This window comes from Oryctolagus cuniculus, chromosome 14, assembly GCF_051225735.1.
Source record: "Oryctolagus cuniculus isolate XC-2025 breed Fujian yellow rabbit chromosome 14, ASM5122573v1, whole genome shotgun sequence".
Lineage (NCBI taxonomy): Eukaryota > Metazoa > Chordata > Mammalia > Lagomorpha > Leporidae > Oryctolagus > Oryctolagus cuniculus.
The window spans coordinates 465,014-488,621 of NC_142880.1; the positions used below are offsets into that span (position 1 = coordinate 465,014).

Here is a 23,608-nt window from a genome sequence, read left to right on the forward strand (position 1 = left end):
CGGGGGGGGGGGGGGGGAACCAGCCCTTCCTTAGAAGGGAACGGTGTGGGGGGGTCTGCTGTGCCAAGAAGCTCCTGGCTCCCATGTGGCCCAGCCCTGGTGGTTGCAGCCATCTGAGGAGGAAACCAGCAGATGGATTCCCGTCCTCCCTCCTCCCACCCCGAACTATGCCTTTCAAACAGATCTTTAAAAAAAAAAAAGCTCTCCTCTCTCCATTCCCAACAATGGAATGGTAATCATTTTCAAGTAGAAAACAATACTGTTTGATTTATTCCACTTCCAAGTCCAACTGATGTTGCTTGGATGTGCTCGGGGCGTTACCAGTGCTGCGCCTGTTGCACACACCCTTCTGGACGTGTCCTGCCTGAACAAGAGTCTCCATTCTGCTGACAGTCCCGACACGTGTCCAGTGTCAGCACGCCTGTGCCGTGCGCACCCTCCCATGGCAGCGCTTACCCACTCCCGTAGTGGCCTTGAGGATCCAACAGCCCGCCACGGCAGGTGGCTGTGACCAGGAAGGCGCTCTGCTTCTCAGTCCCGGGACTCCCAGGAGACTATCAGGTACTAAGAGCAGAAAGTCAGGCACAGACCATGAACAAATCATCATCTGGTGCTGTCCATGGCAGGGAGGTGGACAGACTTGGTAAAAACCAACAGCCACTTCCTGTCTTCTGAGAACACAGCTGACAATCAAAAAGTCTGCACATCTCACACGCCCTATCACCCAACGCCTCACGTCAACGACCCTGATCTCAATGCCGATTTCCTTTGATTCTGAATACATGTCCAGAGCTCGGCTATCATGAAACAATGGAGGTCTCTTCACTGCCTCATCCCAGAACGCTGGCACTCAACACGTACTCCCCTCTGAGAGCTGTTTCAGGCGCTGCAGAGCTACTGATACTGACCCAGATCTTGCGAGATGGGCTGAACCTTGAACGCGGACAACGTCTCGGTTGAACTGCCACTCAGATGAACTCCTCACGACTGCACTCAGCTATCTCAAGCCTCCGGATTCTAAAAACTCACAACAGAAACAAACCGCAGCCCACTGAGCTGCTTCCCCGGGGCTCAGAGAGCAGTGGTGACGGCCGTGGAGCTGTCTTACACTGGAAAATCTATCAACCTCCTCGGGCCTGCTTGTAGCTGCTTTACAAGCTCACTTGCATTGTCTACACTGCAGGACAGGAGGGCTGGCGAGGCACAGAATGGCATGATTTCCTCTTTGGCGCCTCCCTTCCTCCATGTGGTGGGACTTCAAAGACCCGATACTGAAACGTGGGGCCGAGACCTGACACGCTCAGGGGTGTTAGTCCACCCAACACTGTACACTAGTGTACAGGAACAGGCATCACACAACAGAAAAACAGACCCAAGAGCCACCGAGGAGGCCGGCTCCACACCTGCAGCACGGCAGGCCCAGAGAGGAAGAGAGACAGACACACACACACAGAGGCCAATGTCTCCACGCCCAGACATGGAACCAGCGTGTGTTCACAGGTAACACTTTTGATGGTACGCGCACAAACATTAGGAAAGACACACACTCGGTGCCTTTCAACACAAACAGGGACTACGGGAGCTGCACACCCACACTTGCCAAGTACAGGCGGTTCCAGGGCACAAACTTGTTGAGTGCAACGAGGGGGCTGACAGTGTATCAGTACATGAACGCACCTGGCCTGGTGGCTGAGTGCCGGGATTGGCACACACCTCCACCTCCTGCCGATGCAGATCCGGGCAGGCAGCAAGTGGTGGCTCAAGTTCTGGGGTCCCTGCCACCCACAGGACAGGCCTGGCTTCAGTTCCCAGTTCCTGGCTTTGGCCTGGCCCTGCTCTGACCTGCCATGGCTGTTGAGGACATTTGTAGTGAACCAGCAGGCGGAAGCTTGCTCTCCCCACCCCGTCTACTACCTAAGTACAGCTAGGCTGTAACTCATCGGTGTTTCCTGTTTCTTTGACCAGGTTCTAACTCACAGTTCACAGAACACAGAGGCCCAGTATTTCAGCTTTCATCTACTCAGAGAATAACACAGGGTTAAGGAAAACCAAAAACCAATCAGGCAAGCACGTTTCTCCATAATACTTTAATATTTTTCCACTTTTAAATACTGGTTTTAATTTTGTGATTGTAACATGGAAGATCCCACTGTATTATTTTAAAAAATCATCAGAATGGTAAAGCTATTTAGAAGTTACACTCCACACTCCCAAGGTACTGTAGCGATTAGGCTTTGAGTCTGCAGATGAACAACGATGACCCCAATACAGTCTGTACACCCTGGCTGACAGCGGTGAAGACGCTAGACTGGACAAGCAACCGAGAAGCCCGCGGGACCCACAGAGCCAGCGGAGCCGCCCACGCCGTTTGGCTGCCTACTCAGCGGGGAAGCCCGGCTCCTCCCTCCCTCCCAGACCTCGGCCGCGCCAAGCGTCCTGGATTCCGAGTGCTCGCTGTGCTCTCCTGCCCTGTCCAGCAGGCACACAGGGACAAAACCGCTCCGTGATCAACGAGTTTCAAGTTTCCAACAGCACAGAAGAGTAGAAAAGAGAATAAAAGGACAGCATTTTTCCTTTCTTCCTGGGGATGAGAGAACGTCGTGAGCACTGCGCAGCAATGAGCCGCCAGGCTGAGTGCCGTCTGCAGGGCCAGGCCCTCCCAGCCCCGGCCTCGGCCTCGGGGGCCTCTTCGTGTCCCTGAATCACCTCCAAATCTGACTGGGGGGGGGGGGGTAACGCCGTGAGAACCAGTACAGCTCTCTCGGGCTAGAACGCGTCTTTCCTTTCCTTTCCTTTTTAATGCAAATGTTTTTAGTATAATCATTTCACTTACAGAATAAACTGCAAAGTGTATCATCATATTTAACGCAAAGACAACTAACGATAATGGGTTCTGGACACTGTTTTGTAAATTTCCACACTTCTAGAAAATACTTCTAGAAAGCTGATTCCGGCAAGAGTTCCTGTGTGTGCACACGAGCTACCAGAAACGGCATGGAGACATTCACAGTGAGCAAAGCGCTTCTGGGACTCCGACAGCGGCTCTGCAAACTCTCCCCACCCCACCCCCATCCTCCCATCCCACCCACAGCTGATTGTAAAATAAAATACACATTTGAGGTATAAATTTTTTCTAAAACATCACAATATAAAATGCTGCCTGGGGATGTAGCAACTGATAGATCACTTGTCTTGCCTGCCCAACTGGCATTCCCACCGCAGAGGCACTTCCTATGTAGTCATGAGTAACGACTCTCTGTAATAAGGCATAGTCCATGCACATCATGTAAAGTAAATTAAAAAATAGAAAAGATTTGAGTGTGAGATCTGCGTGCATGTAATGTAAGCATTTGTTTTGTATGTTTTTCTCTCTGTACAGAATAATAAATATCATTATATCTGATGCAAGTAATTCACTTCCAGGACTGTGCACACTAAGTGATCAGACTAATCCCATCATTAAATTATCATCTTGCATTTATCATTAAGACTCCACCACCACACATGGGATATATACAGGACGCGGTCTATGCCATGGAGAACAAGCCAGCGAGGCGTCTGTGCAGGGCCTCCGGTGTAGGAGCAGCCGCTGAGTAGCACAGCCCAGACCCTGACGGGAGCGGCCACTCTGACTTCGACGACGTCCACTGCTTGCCTCCGCTCCGTGTCAAGGTTTTCACACCGCAGGGGTATTTTACTTCTCAACTTCTTACAGCAACAAGGACAGCGTGTCACCTGCAACCGGGGAGCTCTCGCTGCTCTGCCGTCTGCATCGGCGGCAAACCGAGCGCTGGCCGCCCGCACTCTGCTCCAGCCAGGAGAGCTAACAAGCACACCTGCTACTGAAACCCGGAAACAGTGCATCAAATGTCAAGCTCAGTCTGATTTGCTTATCCAGCAATACTGTATATTCTCTCACAAATCTCAGGAAAACAAGCTCATTTCAACCTGACCATCCACCAGAAAGCAGCCCACACCCACAGGTTTTGTACAGTTTCTGTTTGGAGGCAGAAGAACCTAAATTTGAAGAATCACCAAATTGTGTTTGTGACAAACAGAAAAAAAATCTGTAGCACACAGTACACAACTAAAATACAACAGAAACATAAATCTGGGGGAAAGTCGGCTTTGCAGTCCTTCTCCATCAGAATCCATGTTCTTCATGGGAGTAAGACTCTAGAAGAGGCGAAATCACAGGTCACGGACGGTCTTCAGTTATTAGGACACATGACAACATGAATCATTTAGAAATCAGCAGCAATGAATTCTATGATTATACAAAGCAAAAAAGTCAAAAAACTCTGGACCAAATTTGACTGCAGGCCTGGAAGAGCCCCATCCAGACGGGTGGTGCACAGACAGCACTCGCCTCATGTGCGCTCACCTTTTGTGCTTTTACTTTGTGCACAAAAACTGGATACAGCTAAGGATCTTAGGCCGGATCATAGTAAATTAAAAATTCTGAAAAAGTTTCCAAAAATTAAAGCATTAATTCCTAGTTGTAACTTGAAGTTGATTTTTTTTCTCTTCTAGGAGCAAGCAAATAAAAATATAGCCATATACATGTAACTTGACATGTATCTACAGCTACCCGCTGGCAAGGAGATCTCGCGAGAGATGGCTAGTGTGAAATGCTCAGCTTCACACTGGGCTATTTCCTCACTGCTGTGTGAAGGCCAAGGCTGTGGGCCAGACAGGCTGTAGATCCTACGTTCCAGCTGAGAGCACTCACTGTGTTCTTTTTCCTCCAACATGGAATGTCACACAGCCTGTCTTCGGTCACTGCAAGAAAGGACAGGACACTGAAATCAGCACTAAGTCACTCACCGCTGCGGGACTCACAACAGCTCCTTCCCACTCTCCAAGTTCACGGACCACAGACTCTCCACTGACACTCACCTCTTAAGGAGTTTCACCTTTAGGAGTATAAAATTATTAACCTTACATATTTTCGCAACTTAGTCGTAAGCTAGGAAGACGGGGTGCACTGGGTCTTCTGCAAGTCACGAAGAACTGCAGAGAGTAACGTGCTACAGGGGAGCAAAGAGGCAGCAGGCAGAGGTCTTGGGTTCTTACACCACAAACTGGCATCTCCTTCCTTACAACCAAGAATTTCCAAACTGTACTAAAGCTATGGAGACAAGTATGCCTTATTTAAGAAACAAACATGCTTGGGCCACTTGTCAAAGCAGCTTACATTGGGTCTGGCTTTCAAGTCTGGGCCGTGTGGCTCTTACACAACTTCTCCAAGCAGGACCCCATCTATCAACTGCACTCAGACTGGGAGCATTCCCCAGGTTTCAGTACTAGGATCCATTCCATACATACATCTTTAGTATCCAATGCTAAGAAGTCACTTTAGGTTAATACAGGTTTTCACCTTAGTTAAGGTTGGATCTCAACCTCGACTCAACGGGTAGAGGGGGCTGTGGCCAATCTTCTCTATGACATCACTCATACACATGTGTGCCTAGAAACAGTGCTACCTGGTTCCCCAGAGAGGAATTTTCCAAAAAGATTTCAAACCTTTCCTCCTAGGTCCACAAAAGAAAATGTGCATGTGTGTGAGCAAATGGTCAACGAAAACACTGCTCCAACCCACTGTTCTAGAGGTAAACGCTCCTCAATCTTTTTTGTTGTTGTTGTTAAGAGTTACAGAAAGACAGGGAAAGACACACACACACTCTTCAATCCACTGGTTCATTCCCTAAATGGCCGCAGGGCTATGCCAGACCCAAGCTAGGAGTCAGGAACTTCCTCTAGGTCTCCTCTGTGGATGGCAGGGGCCCAAGCACTCAGGCCATCTTTCTCAGGTGCATCAGGAGGGAGCTGGATCAGAAATGGAGCTGCTGGGACTCGCCCATATGGGCTGCTGGATTGCAGGTGGTGGCTTTTACCACTTACACCACCACTCTGGTGTCACCTATGCTTAAACAACTTGTTCTTCTAAACACAGCTGACAGCATATTCTATGGGGAGACTTCAAGCACTTGGCCATGTGCAGCAGCTGCTAAGCTGCTACCTGGAACACTGAGTACCACTTCTGCTTCAGGTTCCGGCTTCCTGCTAGCGCACATCCGGGAGTCTGGTCCCTATCACTCATGAGAGACCTGGATGCAGTTCCTTGATTCCAGCTTCAGCCTGGCTAAGCCCTGACTATCATGGGTATTTGGGAAGTAAATAAGCAGATGCAGGATGTATTTCTCTTTCAAATTAAAAAACAAAATGTCATAGAAGGCATTACAAGCCAGAAAATAGAGACTTCATCTCCCAACATAAGCTCCAGCCGTGACTCCAGCCATTTAGTGCACCCAGAGAACGGAGAGTCCTGAGACACTGTTTTACACTAACTGAGGAAAAAAATGGGTGCTCTTAAAGCCTTTTTTTTTTTTTTTTAAGATCAGGAAACAAAAAATGTCAGGAGCTGCCAAACGAGCACTGTGAGGTGAACACCTACGCCTCCCATCACAACTCTGGTAAGATGGCTCTGTGAGCAGCAGCCCTGTCGTGGTGAAGGAAAACTTGTGGGTGTTGTGCTAAGGCTTTGCAGACTTCCTCCAAACGCTCTCGGAATAAGCATGCGGGTCCATCTTCAGCCCTCCAGAGTCAATGAGCAAAACGTCTTCAGCACCTCGGACACCTGCTGCGGTGACTTTTGCTCTCGACCGGTCTGCTGCTGCTTTAACTGGGCCACTCCACGTGGCGGCAGGAGCTGCTCTGATTGGACTGTGTCTTCCGCGTGACACCTGCAACGCTGTGTCTCTTCTGCAGCTGATCAGGGCGTCACCAGCTCCAGCACCCACGGACTGCAGCCGCTCAGATGTCGAGGCTGGGGGCGCTGGCTGCTGCGGTTCCTCCCCAGTCCTCTTTGGTTAGGTCACCAACAAGGCTCAGGATTTCCTCACAAACTGATCCAGTGGGTCTGCCGCCGTGGCTTCATCTTCAACACCAGCTTGTCCCTTTTTAACATGAGTTATTCGCTTTTTTAAAAAAAGATTTATTTTAATTATTTGAAAGGCAGATTTAGAGAGAGACAGACAATCTTCCATCTGCTGGCTCACTCCCCAGATGGCCACAATGGCCAGGACCGGGCCAGGCCAAAGCCAGAAGCCAGGAACTACATCCAGTTCTCCCCAATGTGTGCTGGGGCCAAAGCCTTTGGGCCATCCTCTACTGCTTTCCCAGGTGCATTAACAGGGAGTTTGCGTCCACAGCAACTGGGACGCAAACTGGCACCTACATGGGATGCCAACATTGCAGACTGTGGCTTAACCCGCTGTGCCATAACACCAGCACCAAATTATCCATTTCTAAACCACTGATCTCACTGGGGCATTGTCCCCATGAACATAAATGATGTCACCGTTCTTCCCTCAAGCTTCACCACTGTACCCACGTTTGTTTTGCTTCAATTTTAGCAGAAGTCATGATTCTGGTAGGGGCTCGTTTCAAATTGGTATCTTTATCCTACTCAGTGCCTCAAACTAGATCCTGCTCAGACATGTTAAGATAAGTTAGCAACAGTTTATTTTGGTGTGAAAAACCTGAAATCCAGGCATCGTGGGGCTGGTGCTGTGGTCTGGTGGGTAAAGCTGCCACTTGAAGGGCTGGCATCTCATATAGGTGCCGCTCGGAGACGTGGTTGCTCCACTTCTGATCCAGCTCCCTGCAAATGTGTGAGCCTGAGAAAACAGCAGAGGATGGCCCAAGTGACTGGGCCCCTGCACCCACATGGGACACCCGGAAGAGGTTCCTGGTTCCTTGTGTCATCCTGGCCTGGCCAAGCACCAGTTATTGCAGCCATCTGGGGAGTGAACCAGAAGATGGAAGATCTTGCTCTCTCTCTCCCTCTCTGTCTCTGTAATTCTGACTTTCATGTAAATAAATCTTAAAAAAAATCTAAGAATCCTTTTCCTGTAATATGCATTTTCCATACATTTTCTGATGATCCCGTTGGGCATATTTAAATATATCCCATTGTGTATTTTATATTCAAGAATGTAAGGCAGCATTTTCTGCCTTCGCTCAGTGTCCAGGCCGCTTTGCTGAGGAAGTCAGAATAAAATGCCAAGAGAGGCCCCTTTCTGCGTGGTCGAGGCGAAGACAGCAGACGTGGCTGCAGGCCGGGTCTGGCGTGCACTCAACCAGCAGTGCTCAGGGAAGCTGGAGGCCTTGTCGAGAAACACATGACATCTGTTCTCTGTCATGTCTGATGATTACGGCATGGAGACAGAACCAGTGAGAAGCACTGTGTCCAGATCCAGCTGTGACAGTTCTACAGCACAGATAATTCTCAAAGCATGCAGCACACTTATGCAGCACACTCTGCCTGGAGAACGCCAGGCTGCATTCCACAACACCCAATATTCATGCAAGTAACACTGGAACCTCTGCAACATTTTCCAGTAACTTCTGCCTGGAAACCAAGTATGAGACATCAGCTGCCCCACGTGTCAGTTTATGATAATAAATGGAGCCTCTGTGCTTTCAGACACACACACATGTGAAAGGTTTGTGGAAAGACAGAATCAAAAAGGGAAGATTATTTTGGTGGAAAAAGTTTTTAAATTCAAGCATGTAATGCATAATGAAAACCTTCATGGAAATGCCTGTACTCCAACGAAGTCCGTACTTCTAATACGCTCATTTTCTTTTTCTTTCTTTCTTTTTTTTTTTTTTTTTTTTTGACAGGCAGAGTGGACAGTGAGAGAGAGAGACAGAGAGAAAGGTCTTCCTTTTGCCGTTGGTTCACCCTCCAATGGCCTCCACGGCTGGCGCGCTGCGGCCAGCGCAGCGCGCTGATCTGAAGGCAGGAGCCAGGTGCTTCTCCTGGTCTCCCATGCGGATGCAGGGCCCAAGCACTTGGGCCATCCTCCACTGCACTCCCGGGCCACAGCAGAGAGCTGGCCTGGAAGAGGGGCAACTGGGACAGAATCCGGCGCCCCGACCGGGACTAGAACCCGGTGTGCCAGCGCCACTAGGTGGAGGATTAGCCTAGTGAGCCGCGGCGCCGACCATGCTCATTTTCTTTAAAAAAGACCTATATATTTGAAAGACAGAGCTACAGAGAGAGAGAGAAATAAAGAAGAGAGGAGAGGAGAGAGATCATCCAGTCACTGGTTCTCTCACCAAATATCTGCTAACAGCCTGGTCTGGGCCGGGCTGAAGTCAGGATCCAAGAAACCCAGACTGGTTTCCCACATATGTAGCAGGGGTTTGGGCACCTTGGTCAGTACTTGCCACCTTCCCAGGCACATTACCAGGAAATTAGATGGAAAACAAAGCACTTAGGACTCGAACTAGCATTTCAATTCGGATGCCAATATTGCAAGCGGAGGCTTAACCCACTATGCCACAAGACTGGCACCAATAATACTAAATCCATTTTCCACATTTTGAAGCACTCTTGCACTATAAACACGTTAGAAATCATACTTGTGGGCCGCACTGTGGTATAGCAGGTAAAGCCGCTGCCTGTAATACCGGCATCCCATATGGAAGCCGGTTCAAGTCCCTGCTGCTCTACTTCCAATCAAACTCCCTGCTATAGCCTGAGAAAGCAGCAGATGAGGGCCCAAGTCCTTGACCCCTGCACCCGAGTGAGAGACCTGGAAGAAGCTGCTTGCTCCTGGCTTCAGATAGGCCCAGCTCCAGCTATTATGGCCATCTGGAGAATGAACCAGTGGATGGAAGACCTCTCTCTCTCTGCCTCTCTGTAACTCTGCCTTTCAAATAAATAAATACTTTTTTTTTTAAATAAAGAAATCATACTTAATAAAAAATATCAGTAATTACATAGCTACTGACTACATTATTTTCAGTTTAAGAAATTTACTCAAGGGGGCCGGCACTGTGGTATAGTAGGCTAAGCCGCCGCCCGTGGCACCATGACCTCATATGGTCACCAGTTCATGTCCCAGCTGCTCCTCTTCCCTTCTAGTTCTCTGCTATGGCCTGGGAAAGCAGTCGAAGATGGCTCAAGTGCCTGGGCCCCGGCACCTGTGTGGGAGAGTCAGAACAAACTCCTGGCTCCTGGATTTGGATGGGCCCAGCTCCAACTGTAGCGGCCATTTAGGCAGTGAACCAGCGGATGGAAGACATCTCTCTCTGTAACTCTGCCTCTCAAATAAAAATCTTAAAAAAAAAAAATGGACTCAATATAAACTTCTCAGCCAGTGATTTAATATGCAGAGTAGATAATAACAGGATGTTCACACATGTATACTGTTTGTATACAGTTTACAGTATTGTGTTAAACTACAACAGATTTCACAAGAACAGAATTATGCAAATTGTTCTCAAATGAACCAAAGCATGCTGAAACTAAAAGATTCAATTAAAAACTATAGTCAGAGGGTAGTTTTTGCCTGTTGTGATGAGAAACACATGGAAATTATTCTCATGCACTGTGTGAGAAGATATGCAGACACAAGCACTCCAGTGCACAACTGCTGGTGGGAGGTGAAGTATTACCACCTCTGAAGAGGGCAGTGCCTACATTACAAACGCACAAACCACCGGCACGGTCACCTATTTGTCCTATATATAACTTTAAAAAAAAAAGATTTTATTTATTTGAAAGACAGAATTACAGAGAGAGAGGCAGAGCCAGAGAGAGGTATTCCATTCCATTGGTTCAGTCCCCAGATGACCACAACAGCCAGAGGAGAGCTGATCCAAAGCCAGGAACCAGGAGCTTCTTCTGGTCTCCCACGCGGGTGCTGGGGCCCAAGGACTAGGGCCATCATCTGCTGCTTTCCCAGGCCATAGCAGAGAGCTGGACCAGAAGAGGAACAGCTGGGACCTGAACAGGTGCTCACATGGGATGCCTGCACTGCAGATGGCAGCTTTACCCGCCATGCCACAGCACCAGCCCCTATATAGACTTTCAAGTTTACAATGTCGTATGAATACAACTAGCTGTTCTAGTAAAAACTGACCAATATTAACATGTACCAATGCAGAAGTGGCTAAATAACCTACATCCATCCAACAGGAAGCCATTAAAGAACAAGGTAGGGCAAAGGTCTGACACAGCAGCTGAGCACCCCACGCTGCAGTGCCGTGTTTCAGTCCTGATTCGGTCTCTGACTCCAGCTTCTATTTATCAGCAACCTGGGAGGCAGCAGGTGGTGGCTCAAGCGCTTGGGTCCCTGCCACCCTGTGAGAGACCTGGACTGAGTTCCTGCTACTGGCTTTGGCCTGATCCAGCCTGGCTGTTGGGGCATTTGGGGAGTGAACCAGTGAGTGGAAGATCCCTCTGCATCGGTCTTTGCATTTGAAATGAAGAGTGAAAATGAATAAATAAAAATGTAAAAAGCACATCTTTTTTATGCTCTGTGGGCATCTGGGGAATTAAATAGCACATGGGAGATCTGTTTCTCTGCATTCCAAAAACAAAGCAAAAGAAAACAGAACTACCCACCCATTTAAGAAAAATAATGATGGCTTCTTACCAATAGAGAAGACCTTCAAGATAAAATGGTATATACAGCGTACTCCCTTTTCTTTCTTTAAAAGAAGTGTGTGTGTGTGTGTGTGTGTGTGTGTGTGTGAGAATATACCTATGTTTTCTTGCTGAGGCACTACAAAATATCCTCTGTGGACAGGTGTTTGGCACAGTGATTATGACTTCACTTGTGACGTCTGCATCCTGGATCAGAGTGCCCAGGTCTGAGTCCTAGTTTTGCTTCTGATTCCAACTTCCTGCTAATGTGCCCCTGGGCGGCAGTGATGTCTCAAGGATTTGGAGATCTGTCACCACATGGGAGACCCAGATGGAGTTCCGGGCTCCTGGCTTTAGCCTGGCCCAGCCCTGGCTGCTATGGACATTTGCAGGGTGAACCAGTGGATAGAAGATTGATCCCTCTGTCTCTTTCAAGTAAATTTTTTAATTGTATGTCTCTGGAGACATATAAGAAACTAGTTACAGCAAATACTATTCTTACTTTATATACAGTACATAATTATATAATATTTTGGGGGAGTGGGCAAAAATCAGTGAATGAGGGTACAGTGGGTAAATTTTACCTATTTTTGAAGCACTTTAACTTATTAAACATATTAAAGAGTCCAGTCAGCTTCTTCTATGAAAATGTTCAATACAGCACTGTTGGACAGTAAAAATATGGAACCAACCCAGGGGGCTGGCTAAAAATCCAACAATATTCAAGTGAGAACACTTTCCATGTCTCAGGTCTCTGTATGGAAAGACAGTCGGGATCTACTAAGCTGCAGAACAGTAAGCATAAAATAAACATTTTTTACCACAAAAAGATTTATCATCAGATACACAGGAAAAGTCTAGAAAGAACATATAAGAAGTAAGTTTTAAAGCTCTAACAACCTATTTTCCGGGAACATCATTCAACAGCCACCATTTCCAACAACTAAATTTTACTATCTGCGGAGTGATTCCGATAAAGTTTAAAAAAAAAAAAGGATAAAATATACCTTTTAATACTAGAAAAGAATGGGTGTTCCCGCAGTTTTTTCTTGTACGTAGGAAGTGAAGCGTTTCAGAAACTTAGGGTACTCTCGTTTCGCCACTGCCCTTAGCACTGAGGCTGGCGCCCAGCCTCCCGGGTTCACTGAAACAAAGCGGAAAATCAAAACTTTTAAAGACACAATTTTGAAGACACAAAACTTTTGAAGACACAATTCTCCAGAAACAACTGCAGTGCTTCAGTCGTTCCTCAGCTTTTAAAAATTCTTCACTACGGAAAGGTCAGTCTCTCTTAAAACCCAGACCATTAATTCTTTAACAGTGATCAGAGCAGACAAGAAAGCACTCAGTACTGTCCTGGCATGCTCTTAAGAGCGAAACCACACGCAAACAGTCGCAGAGCCACACTGGGTCATTTAAGGCAGATCGATTCATCAACCTTGACTAAAATTAAACAGTAATTAGCAGTTGTATCCTGGGATAAAGAAGGCATTTTGGGTGTTTGGATGGCAGTGCCTACTACAGGTGCAGAACAGGTGTGCTTTGGTTAAAGCAGGCAGTGTCAAGGGCAGAAATACCTAACTAATGACCACTCAAGGCTGGGGGAGCCATGACTCAGAAGACTCAAAGTCTGGCAATGGGATAAAGAATACTACATTGGCTGGTGCTGCGGCTCACTTGGTTAATCCTCCACCTGCGGCGCTGGCACCCCGGGTTCTAGTCCAGGTTGGGTACCGGATTCTGTCCCGGTTGCTCCTCTTCCAGTCCAGCTCTCTGCTGTGGACCAGGAAGGCAGTGGAGGATGGCCCAGGTGCTTGGGTCCCTGCACCCGCATGGGAGACCAGGGGGAGGCACCTGGGTCCTGGCTTTGGATTGGCACAGCACACTGGCCATAGCGGCCATTTGAGGGGTGAGCCAACGGAAAAGGAAGACCTTGCTCTCTGCCTCTGTCTCTCTCAGTCTTAACTCTGCCTGTCACACACACACACACACACACACACACACACACACACACAAAAAGAATATTACATTTTCTCTCCTGTTACTTTTAGGCAAATTTCTAATAAAACGACACTTAAAGGGCTGGTGTTGTGGTGTTGTGGGTAAACCCACTGCCTAAAATACCATCATCCCATGTAGGTGCCAGTTCACGACCCAACTGCTCCACTTCCAATCCAACTCCTTGCTGATGCTCCTGGAAAAGCAGTGGCAGATGGCCCACATCCTTGGGCCTCTGCACCCACGTGGGAGACCCGGATGAGGACTGTGGCTCTGGCCTGGCCCAGCCCTGACTGCTGTGGCCATTTAGGGAGTGAACCACCAGACTCACCTTCTCTGTAAGTCTGACTTTCAAATAAATAACTCAAGCTTTTTAAAAAAGGCTCTTTACAATCAGGATTTACAGTAGTGACCTAGAGATGAAGTTTTTTTTGGACAAGGCAGAGTTATAGACAGACAGAGACAGAGAGAAATGTCTTCCTTCCGTTGGTTCACTCCCCCAAATGGCTGCTCTGGCCGGCGCTGTGCTGACCTAAAGCCAGGAGCCAGGTGCTTCCTCCTGGTCTTCCACGCGGGTGCAGTGTCCAAGCACTTGGGCCATCCTCTACTGCCCTCCCAGGCCACAGCAGAGAGCTGGACTAGAAGAGGAGCAACCGGGACTAGAACCCAGCGCCCATATGGGATGCCAGCGCCGCAGGTGGAGCATTAACCAAGTAAGCCATGGCGCTGGGCCCTAGAGATGAAGTTTTAAGACTTACTTGTTTAGTCTCAGTTTCAGAAATTCTCATTTAGTATTTCTAAGAGAAAATTCAGGCATTTTTTTTCAATAATCGCACCTCAGATAAACCTCATTGACTATGATACTGCCACTTTGCAAAGCTAGGTATATGTATATTCAAAGTCTCCCAGACAATTCTAATGTACCTCTCTCCAACTAACAATCAGTCATCTACAGGGTAAGAAGTAACAAGGCAGCTGCTGTACAGCACTTAGGAAATCCACAACGCCACGCAGCAGAAACAAGGAAACAAGCACTCACCATTAGCTACGTAGGTGATCTTGCATAGAATGTTGTCCCTGCTGATCTCCTGGTTTCCTTCCGGTGGGCTTACTAAGGTTTGACAAATCATAGCAACGTTTATTTTGGCACGGACACATCGATTGTTTAGCTGTCAAAACAAAAACGGAAAACAAAGCAGTATAGGAGATACCTAGCGTTGCATATTCCTGTTGGTCTCATATCACCTTAGGTTAACCCAAATCACTAAATAAAGACATGGCAACCTCTTAGAACACCAGCATTTTCCCTCCTCCTCTTTTTCAAATTATTTATTTATTTATTTATTTATTTTTTGACAGGCAGAGTAGACAGTGAGAGAGACAGAGACAGAGAGAAATGTCTTCCTTTGCCGTTGGTTCACCCTCCAATGGCCGCCGCGGCCAGTGCGCTGCGGCCGGACACCACGCTGATCCAACGGCAGGAGCCAGGTGCTTCTCCTGGTCTCCCATGGGGTGCAGGGCCCAAGCACTTGGGCCATCCTCCACTGCACTCCCTGGCCACAGCAGAGAGCTGGCCTGGAAGAGGAGCAACCGGGACAGAATCCGGCGCCCCGACCGGGACTAGAACCTGGTGTGCCGGCACCGCAAGGCGGAGGGATTAGCCTAGGAGCCGCGGCGCCAGCCTTCCCTCCTCCTCTTAATTAGTAAATGGAGCCAAACTCTACAGGAGAAACAACAACAAAAAAAAATTTTTTTAACAGTAGTGGACAACAGAGCACAGACAACTCTAGGATGTAGACTTCTAACACCAGCCCTGAGCTGTCTCACCAAACCTCAGAAGGCAAGTGAGACAGCTCTGGGGGGCTGCTGGCAGTCCTCACCGTGGCCCTTAGACAACGGGCTACATGGGTGTAAGCAGCCAAGCCCACAGCAAACAAAATCATGGACACATTAGCAAACCCAGGCTCTTCAGGTACAGTCCGTGTCTGTCACCTCTACCCCGCCTGTGTACTCTTCAGGTACGGTCCGTGTCTGTCACCTCTACCCCGCCTGTGGACTTGGCTTTATCCCTGGCACACACACTGTACTTACAGGAGCGCTGTCGTGATCCACAGAAAAGTTACAGACTATCCACGTTTCAGGGTCATTTTCAGACAAGGCTGGTATCTTTCGGATGGCAGAAAGATATAACACATCTCGCTGAGACGCAGGCCACACTCTCTGCGCAAGAATTAAAAATCTTTTCAAAATTTGGATTACTTTTCATTCACATGAAACATGGAACTAAAAGCAACAATGTAAAACCACTGACTGTCTCAGTTGAAGGCACAATCTGTCAAATTTAAATGGAAAGCATTTGGAGACATCTACCAAAGGCTGAATCTGAACCAAGCTGTCGACTCTGCGGAACAGCATAATCAAAGGAACAATGTCCTATTTATTTTAACTGTCCACTGTAACCAGTTTTCAGAATACAGTTCACTACTATTTGTTTCATTCAGAGTAACAGGGAACCATAACTACTATCTACTCATCAACCTGAACAAAAACTCTATCCCTGTTAGGCAACAAACTGACTGTGTCCCCTTTTTCTCACAGCCCCTGGTGCTTTGAGATAAAAAACTTAGAAAGCAAAGGTTGTAGGGCAAAATGGATTGCTTCTTCGATGTTGTAACATACTTGAAAGAATTTCCAATAATTCACACCAAGTATTTCAACTTTAAGATAAACAAGGAAAAACATATCCATGGGAATGATAACGCAGCACAGGTCTCTGATAACTGCACTGCTTTTTCTTACCAATTTTTCTTAAAAAAGATTTACTTATTTGAAAAGCAGAGTGACAGAATGAGAGACAGAGATATCTTCCATCTGCTGGTTCACTCCCCAAATGCCCGGGGCTGGGCCAGGCTGTAGCTAGGAGTCAGCATCTTGATATGGGTCTCTCATGTGGGTGTAAGAGGCCTAAGTATTTGGCCGACCAGTTTTTGCCCCTCAGGAGCGTTACCGGGAAGCTGGAGGGAAGGGCAGAGTAGCAGGACCACGACAAGGCACTCTGAAACATGATGAGGCACCTTAGTCAGCTGTGCCACAATGCCCATCCCACTACCTGCTTTGAAGGACAGAAAATAAACTTTTATCCTATTTCAGTCCACACGTAGCCAAACTTGGGTCTTACCACCCGGCGTGTTTCCTGCTTCTTGAATGTTAACCAAGAGCCACCACCAAGGCGCTGATACAACATACACCACTTGCAAGTGAAATGTTCCTTAGTAAACATGGATAACTTCACCAAGCTGAGAACTGGGCAGAAACCAATGGAAAAAACCTTCCTACACTTGCCCAACTACTGTAGAGCTGATGGGTACATTCTTTCCAGTTTGTTACAACATCAAAGAGCTACCATGATGGAAAGAAGGGACATTTAAAGGAAACTTATTTCAATATTCAGAAGACAATCTTATGTTCTTGTTGGGAAAGAAGTAAAATTTAAAGAAACATATGGTTTAGTGTTTGATTTTGATTGTGCTAAACAGCTGTTCCAGGACAATTTGTTTATTGTGTACTGGGAAATAATAATTGACTTAAATTAATATCTTAAATTACATATAAAACATTATTTTAATCAGTTTTAGTTTTAATTTTCAATCCAACAATCAACCTGACCTCACCCTACCGATCTATGATTTGCCAAAAGGAAGACTGCAGGGACTGTTTCCCCAGGATCAGTTATCTTTAGACAGTAACACTCTTCTGATTCCAAATCACCAGCTATTTATCTGCATTAAAAATCACAGGACGACTACTTAGACTTTGTTCTAGAGTTCAGATTTCATGCTGGAGCCCAACATGCAGAAGCTGAAGCACGGTCTTGATTGAATCTGCTCAAGCTCCGATTTCAGCTAGACCCTAACTGAACCCTGTGTGCGGCAGCACCGTCTCTAGTGAGCAGCCGCTGTTAAGACGCAGGGCAGCTCATGAGGATGAGACAAGCCTTAGCCACTTTTCACATATTCAACTCAATTAAAACAAAGATGAAATACCACCAAATGAGAAAAACGCAGCACCAACTGAATGATTTTTTTGGTGGCTCTCCCCAAAATTTTAATTTATTATTCTGGAAGTATAATTTGGCAACTTTCAGAAAAGGAACAGAGCAGAATAAGGTGAGAGAAATAGTCTGTGATTTTAAGTATCTACAAAAACTGAGGGAGAAATGACACAAACGGAATCCATTTAGAGTGCTGCGTTCCCATGGTCTGGAGTGTGCGCAGCCTCTCAGCAGCCACACTGCCACCTTTCCCCTGCTCCCAGGTAACACTCTGATCACTCCGAGGCCCCCAGGGTAATGCCACGTCCCACTCCCATTATCACTTCCATGCAGGAAACTAGGATCCACTCATCTACTCGGTAACGGCTCTTTGTTCCCTACAGCAGAAAAGTGTTTACATGCATTCCAGAAGGTTCTTTTCTAAATTTAACATGTGCATAGAGAAAAATTAACTGCAGATCCTTACCAAGCACTGCCTCTAGATTCTGATTCTTGCTTGTATACACTTCTGCTCTACTGAATGGACACACTTTTCAAATATATGACATTTGTGAATTAACGAAGTCTAGATCTTCTGCGGCATCTGATTTCCCACCAAATTTTATTTTAGAAAATTTACGTCTGAATTACGGTAGAACCCCTATGGGATGGATAGAGGTCTTTACCTTGTGTGTCTGATAAATAATGATTGCGTTATCAGCTAGTGTTTCCACCACATGGAAGTTTTCTATAGTTGCTGAAATGGAAAGAGTAACATTAGTAGAAAAAGCATGGACATTACACCTTACTGGGGCTAAATCCAGATGGGAAGTAGTACTTCACAATTTTAGGACTGTCTGCTCTCGTGCTATACAGAGGAGCTTTGATGCATGATCACCAGGAAGGCCAATTTAATTTGGGCCTAATATCTATCTACCATAGCACAAAAACAATTAACCACTACTGCATTACTAGGGTTGAACTAATTCCTGGGGCTGGCGCTGTGGCGTAGCGGGTAAAGCTACCGCCTGCAGTGCTGGAACCCCATATAGACACCGGTTCGAGTCCTGGCTGCTCCTTTTCCGATCCAGCTCTCGGCTATGGCCTGGGAAAGCAATAGAAGATGGCCCAGGTCCTTGGGCCCCGGCACCCCCGTGGGAGACCCAGAAGAAGCTCCAGGCTCCTGGCTTCAGATAGGCACAGCTCTGGCCATTGTGGCCAACTGGGAAGAGAACCAATATATGTAAGACCTCTTTCTACCTCTGCCTTTCCTTTTCTCTCTGTGTAACTCTGCCTTTCAAATAAATTAATAAATCTAAAAAAAAAAGAAAGAAAGAAATTCCTTAAAGTGTAACTAACTCCTCCCTCTGCCCCATTTATTGAAGTTAAATGAGTTGTTTAATCTAGGGTTAAGTGACTATCTTTGTGAAAAAAGAATGTCAAATCTATAAATGATAAACAACTTAGGAGGCTGAGAAATTTCTTAATTTACAAAATTTGGTGCTGAAGGGGAACACAGAAACTAATAGTAACTCCAAGCTAACCATAGTATGATTCATTTACTATGAAATCAAAACTGTTTAGGCGAGTGTGATAAAGGATAAACATTCTGTTTCAGTTCTGTCTTTTCCACTAACTGATTCTGTGCCTTTGACAAGTCACTTGACCTATGGGAGTCTTACCTTATGTGCATGTAGAGTGAGAAATAGTACTGATAGTAATCTACCATGAAGACGAACAAGGAGAGGTATCAGAGCACAGGATACACTACCCTAAGGAACACTGTCACAGTGAAAAGCTCTATTTAAATGTTAGGGGTGTGTGTGTGTGTGTGTATACATACTTTCTGTTGTTAATATTTATTTATTTGAAATGCAGAGTTAAATGAGACAGACAAAAAGACAGAGACAGTGAGAGAGAGGTCTTCCATCCACTGGTTCACTCCCCTAATGGCCACACTGGCCAGCTCTGGGCCAGGACAAAGCCAAAAGCCAGAAGCTTCCTCTGGGTCACCCACAAGGATGGAAGGGGCCCCAATACTTGGGCCATCCTCCACTGCTTTCCCAGGTGCATCAGCAGAGAGCCAGATCAGAAGTGAAGCAGCCAGGACTCAACCAGTGCCTATATGGAATGCCAGCACTGCAGGTCGCAGCTTAACTTGCAATGCCACAGTGCCGGCCCCTATCTGGACTATTTTCTACACTGACCTTATAAACTACAGTTCAGATACAGAAAACTAGGTTCAACTTGATATGAAATTCAAAATAATCATTAGGTTGAAATACACAAGTAACAGCAGCTTACTTTCCCAGTCATTGCGAACATCAACATTCCAGAAGTAACTGCAGACCTCATGTCCTGTGACACCTCTAACCGCATGGGTAGCTTTCAAAGGATCCAGAACGATTCCATTTTCTTCTACTTCTCTTCTGTACACCTAAAGAGGGCGTATTTAAAACTGTTTGAAAGATAAAAAGCAAATCCCTAGAGACTAGAAAGTCTGTCTTTAAGCTATGTTTTAGATTAAAAAAAAAGTCATTCATTTTTATTTATTTGAAAGGCATGGTGACAGAAACAGAGAGAGCATCAAGAGACAAAGAGAGATCTTCTGTGTGCTGGTTTACTGCCCAAATGCCTGCACAGCCAGGGCTGGGCCAAGGTGAAGCCAAGAGCCCAAAACTCCATCCAGGTCTCCCAGGCCAAAAGATAAGTATAGGAGAAAAGAGCACGCATCCTGGGCTGCTCTGGACTTGCTCCTGAGGTCAGCTCTGCACTGACCGATTAGCAAGACCTTTCAACAGCTGAGCTAAAGCCCCTTTTCCAACCAGCTTATCAGAGTGTCTCCTTTGCCTCCTCCATGTCAATCTTCTTCCCTACTCAAGAGGAAATCCCTGTATTCATACTGTATCTCATTTGCCAGGATAACTTGTCTATACAAAAACCCTGAACACATGATTTGCTTTCACTTTATTGGTCCTTTTCTTTTTGTTAAAATGTCTCGTTTCCATCTCCAGATACAGCTCAGATATTTCTCCTCAATGTCAAGCAATCTAAAGACTTGAAACTGCAGAGGTTTTTCTTTCCTAATTTTCTTCACCACTCATCTGTACTCTTCCTCTAACACATCATCAGATGGAGTCAGCAATGCTCTTTTAAATATCAATATCCCCTTTACTCAACTAAAGCTTCAGCTTGGAAGGAGTCTGATTAAATCTCTCTAGATCTTTAGCTTCAATGTCTTGGGACTGAGGCATCCCGGAGTTCAAGCTGCTACTGCTATCCAGTCCATCTCTGCAGCTCCTATTCCTGGCTCCTATTCTGTGTCTTGTGCTTAGTGATTGTGAACAAGACTAGTTGAGCAATGTTCAAACATCGAAACAGGTGCAAGGGCAGGCATGTGGCACAGCAGTTAGGATGCAGCGTGGGACATCTGCATCCCAAATTAAAGTGCCTGGGCTCAAGCCCTGGCTCTGCCTCCAATCCAGTTTCCTGTTAATGACCGCTGTGGGAGACAGAAGATGACGCTCAATTACCTGGGTCCTCACTACCCACAGAAGAGGCCCAGACTGAGTTCCTAGCTGCTGGCTCTGCACTGGCACAGCTCTGGCTGTTCTGGCATTTGGGGAATGAACCAGTGAATGCAAGATATTTTTGTCTCTGCCTTTAAAATAAATTAAGAAAAAAAAAAAAAACAAAAAACCCTTTTTTAAAAATGCAGTGAGAAAAAAAGAAAAAGGTAGGTATAGGTATAGATCAACAGGGAGAGAAAGTGAAACTTAGGCACAACATTCAGTGTACTTAAAAAAAAACAACTAAACATGCAAATCAAGGGCCATCAGCTAAATGTGATCTGTTCCTATCTAAATTCTCCAATTCTTTCTATGACCTAGGCAAAACAACATGGTCTGGTGATAGATGCATACGATAATCACAAAGAAGTAAGTACAAGTGAAACCGGAGAAGCACAGAGACATTTTATTTCTAATATCTGGTTCTTCGTTGATGGTAGTAACTTGTTTTGAAGTGATTTGAAGATGCTGTCCCCATTCATAGCAATAATAGTGAGAACCCAACAGAGCTCCTGTCACGTTCAGTGGGGATTACCTTCATCTCTCCTTCTTCTACAACCAGCTGCCAATTGGCGTCGCCACCTACATCCTGCAATGAGTAAGTCATGTGGTTGTGCACCATTTCTTCAACCTTGGAAGGAAAAAGAAAGCGGTGAGGATCCACATTCTGCAGGTATGTCACGCTCTAAGACAGAACAGTACTGTCTACTTCAGTTCAGAAAGGGTGCGATTAGAAAGCTGAGCAACCACACGCACAGTGGTTAGTGAGCAGGCGTTTTACATGGCTGCCAGAGTTCAGTCCACATTCCAGACACTCAGGTTAATGAAAAGAGGAAAAAATGCAAGATGCTTTTACTCAAGCAACAGCCTGGCCTCATGTGCACCAAGTGACCGGAATCAGCATTTTCTGAGAAATCAAAGCTTCTATCCTCTACTTTAAAGTACAGAGATGATGTCTTAAAGTGGAAAACCATGGTACGCTAAGGGCAGAGACACACAAAGGGGTCAGAAGCTCAAGTGTTCCTCCACTTCAGAGTATGCAGGGATACCAGAAACCCAGTTATATGTTAGAGATCTGACACAAAGGTGATGCACTTTCCCTTATTTCATTGAAAAACCTTGATGTTATTATAAGAGGAACTAACTTACAAATAACCAAGCCCCAACTCTATTGTGCTAATTCTTTAATTCAAGCTTTTACACGTAATCACCTTTTAGCTCATCTTTCTAAATTTCTGAATAAGCTTCTTTTACTGAAATTTAAATGCCTTTAACATTCACAAATTACACTTTTGTAGCTTCTATAAGCAACTAAAACTGAACACATATTGAACACTCCTAGAATCTTCAATCACAGTTATCGGTAACATTTCACAGGTGCATTCTTTGCAACATTTGCTTCCCAGTTTGAAACATGTTTTTAAATAGAGCTGAGGTGATAAATACTGTATACACAAAACAATGTCATAATAAATACATCATAGTAGGCAGAAAGTAGGTTGAAATTATGTACATTATACTTCTAGTTAAAAATTTACTCCTGAAGTTCACTATTATTTCCCTCAAGACTACTGTGTGGATCAGGACTGCAGAACAAGGACCTAGTCCAAGCCGGCTCTGAAGTAAGCACACACTGGGTGTCAGGCCGCAGCTCTCCAGCTCTCACCCTGGAGCACGGTTTTGTTTCCTTGTTTTTTTTGACAGGCAGAGTTAAGACAATGAGAGAGAGAGAGGTCTTCCTTCTGTTGGTTCACTCCCCAAATGGTCGCTGCGGCCGGCCCGCTGCGCTGAACCGAAGGCAGGAGCCAGGTGCTTCCTCCTGGTCTCCCATGGGGTGCAGGGCCCAAGCACTTGGGCCATCCTCCACTGCACTCCCAGCCCACAGCAGAGAGCTGGCCTGGAAGAGGGGCAACCGGGACAGAACCGGCGCCCCAACCGGGACTAGAACCCGGGGTGCTAGTGCTGTAGGCGGAGGATTAGCCAAGTGAGCTGCGGCGCTGGCTGGAGCACTGTTTTCTATAGCAAGGGATGCCATCCATGTGAGGCGCTCCAGTACATTCTATAATTTCATGAAGTCTTCATTAGAAAATGCAACTGCTTTCAGAGGGTCAGGATGATAAGGAACGATTCTAAGTTACAAATACATACAAAATGTGTCTCAAAAGTAAGCACAGTAGTGTTGCCTTCATTCATCAGTCTGTATCACATTATGTTGGGATAAAGTTTTGTCCTCTTTAGATCCCAATCTTACAATTCTTTAGGTTTGAATATGGGATTTCAGGTGAGAAACAAGGGAGTTAAGAACACCGAGTTTATTCCAAGCTGAGGCAGAAGGAAATGCTCCCCAGAAGCAAGTCTTACTCTAAGCGGGTTACCTGTGAAGGAAGGTGTAAAGAACAGGGCACTGGAGCAGGCGCTGTGGTACAGCAGGTGAAGCTGCCACGCCTGCAGTGCCGGCATCCCATATGGGCGCCAGTTCAAGTCCCGGCTGCTCCACTTCCTAGCCAGCTCTCTGCTGTGGCCTGGGAAAGCAACAGAAGATGGCCCAAGTCCTTGGGCCCCTGC

The 23,608-nt window shown here is 46.3% G+C and overlaps 1 protein-coding gene and 1 pseudogene across 3 annotated transcripts in view; both read right to left on the reverse strand.

Annotated features, from left to right (window-relative positions):
• Positions 1 to 2,072: 2,072 nt before the first annotated feature.
• The window catches only part of CERT1 (ceramide transporter 1), a 122,264-nt gene continuing 100,728 nt past the window's right edge, over positions 2,073 to 23,608 (reverse strand). For 2 of the 3 annotated variants that reach the window (XM_017339031.4, XM_008251138.5), the window contains 7 exons: positions 21,579 to 21,674; positions 19,779 to 19,911; positions 18,161 to 18,231; positions 15,536 to 15,664; positions 14,484 to 14,613; positions 12,454 to 12,590; positions 2,073 to 4,782 (listed from right to left, as the gene is read on the reverse strand). In XM_017339031.4, coding sequence (XP_017194520.1) covers positions 12,463 to 12,590; positions 14,484 to 14,613; positions 15,536 to 15,664; positions 18,161 to 18,231; positions 19,779 to 19,911; positions 21,579 to 21,674 — 687 coding nt within the window. In that variant the 3' untranslated portion in view covers positions 2,073 to 4,782; positions 12,454 to 12,462. The remainder of the gene's footprint in view (positions 4,783 to 12,453; positions 12,591 to 14,483; positions 14,614 to 15,535; positions 15,665 to 18,160; positions 18,232 to 19,778; positions 19,912 to 21,578; positions 21,675 to 23,608) is intronic. The other variant, XR_001792585.4, reaches the window with a different exon arrangement.
• On the reverse strand, positions 14,204 to 14,325 carry LOC127488622 (U4 spliceosomal RNA; annotated as a pseudogene).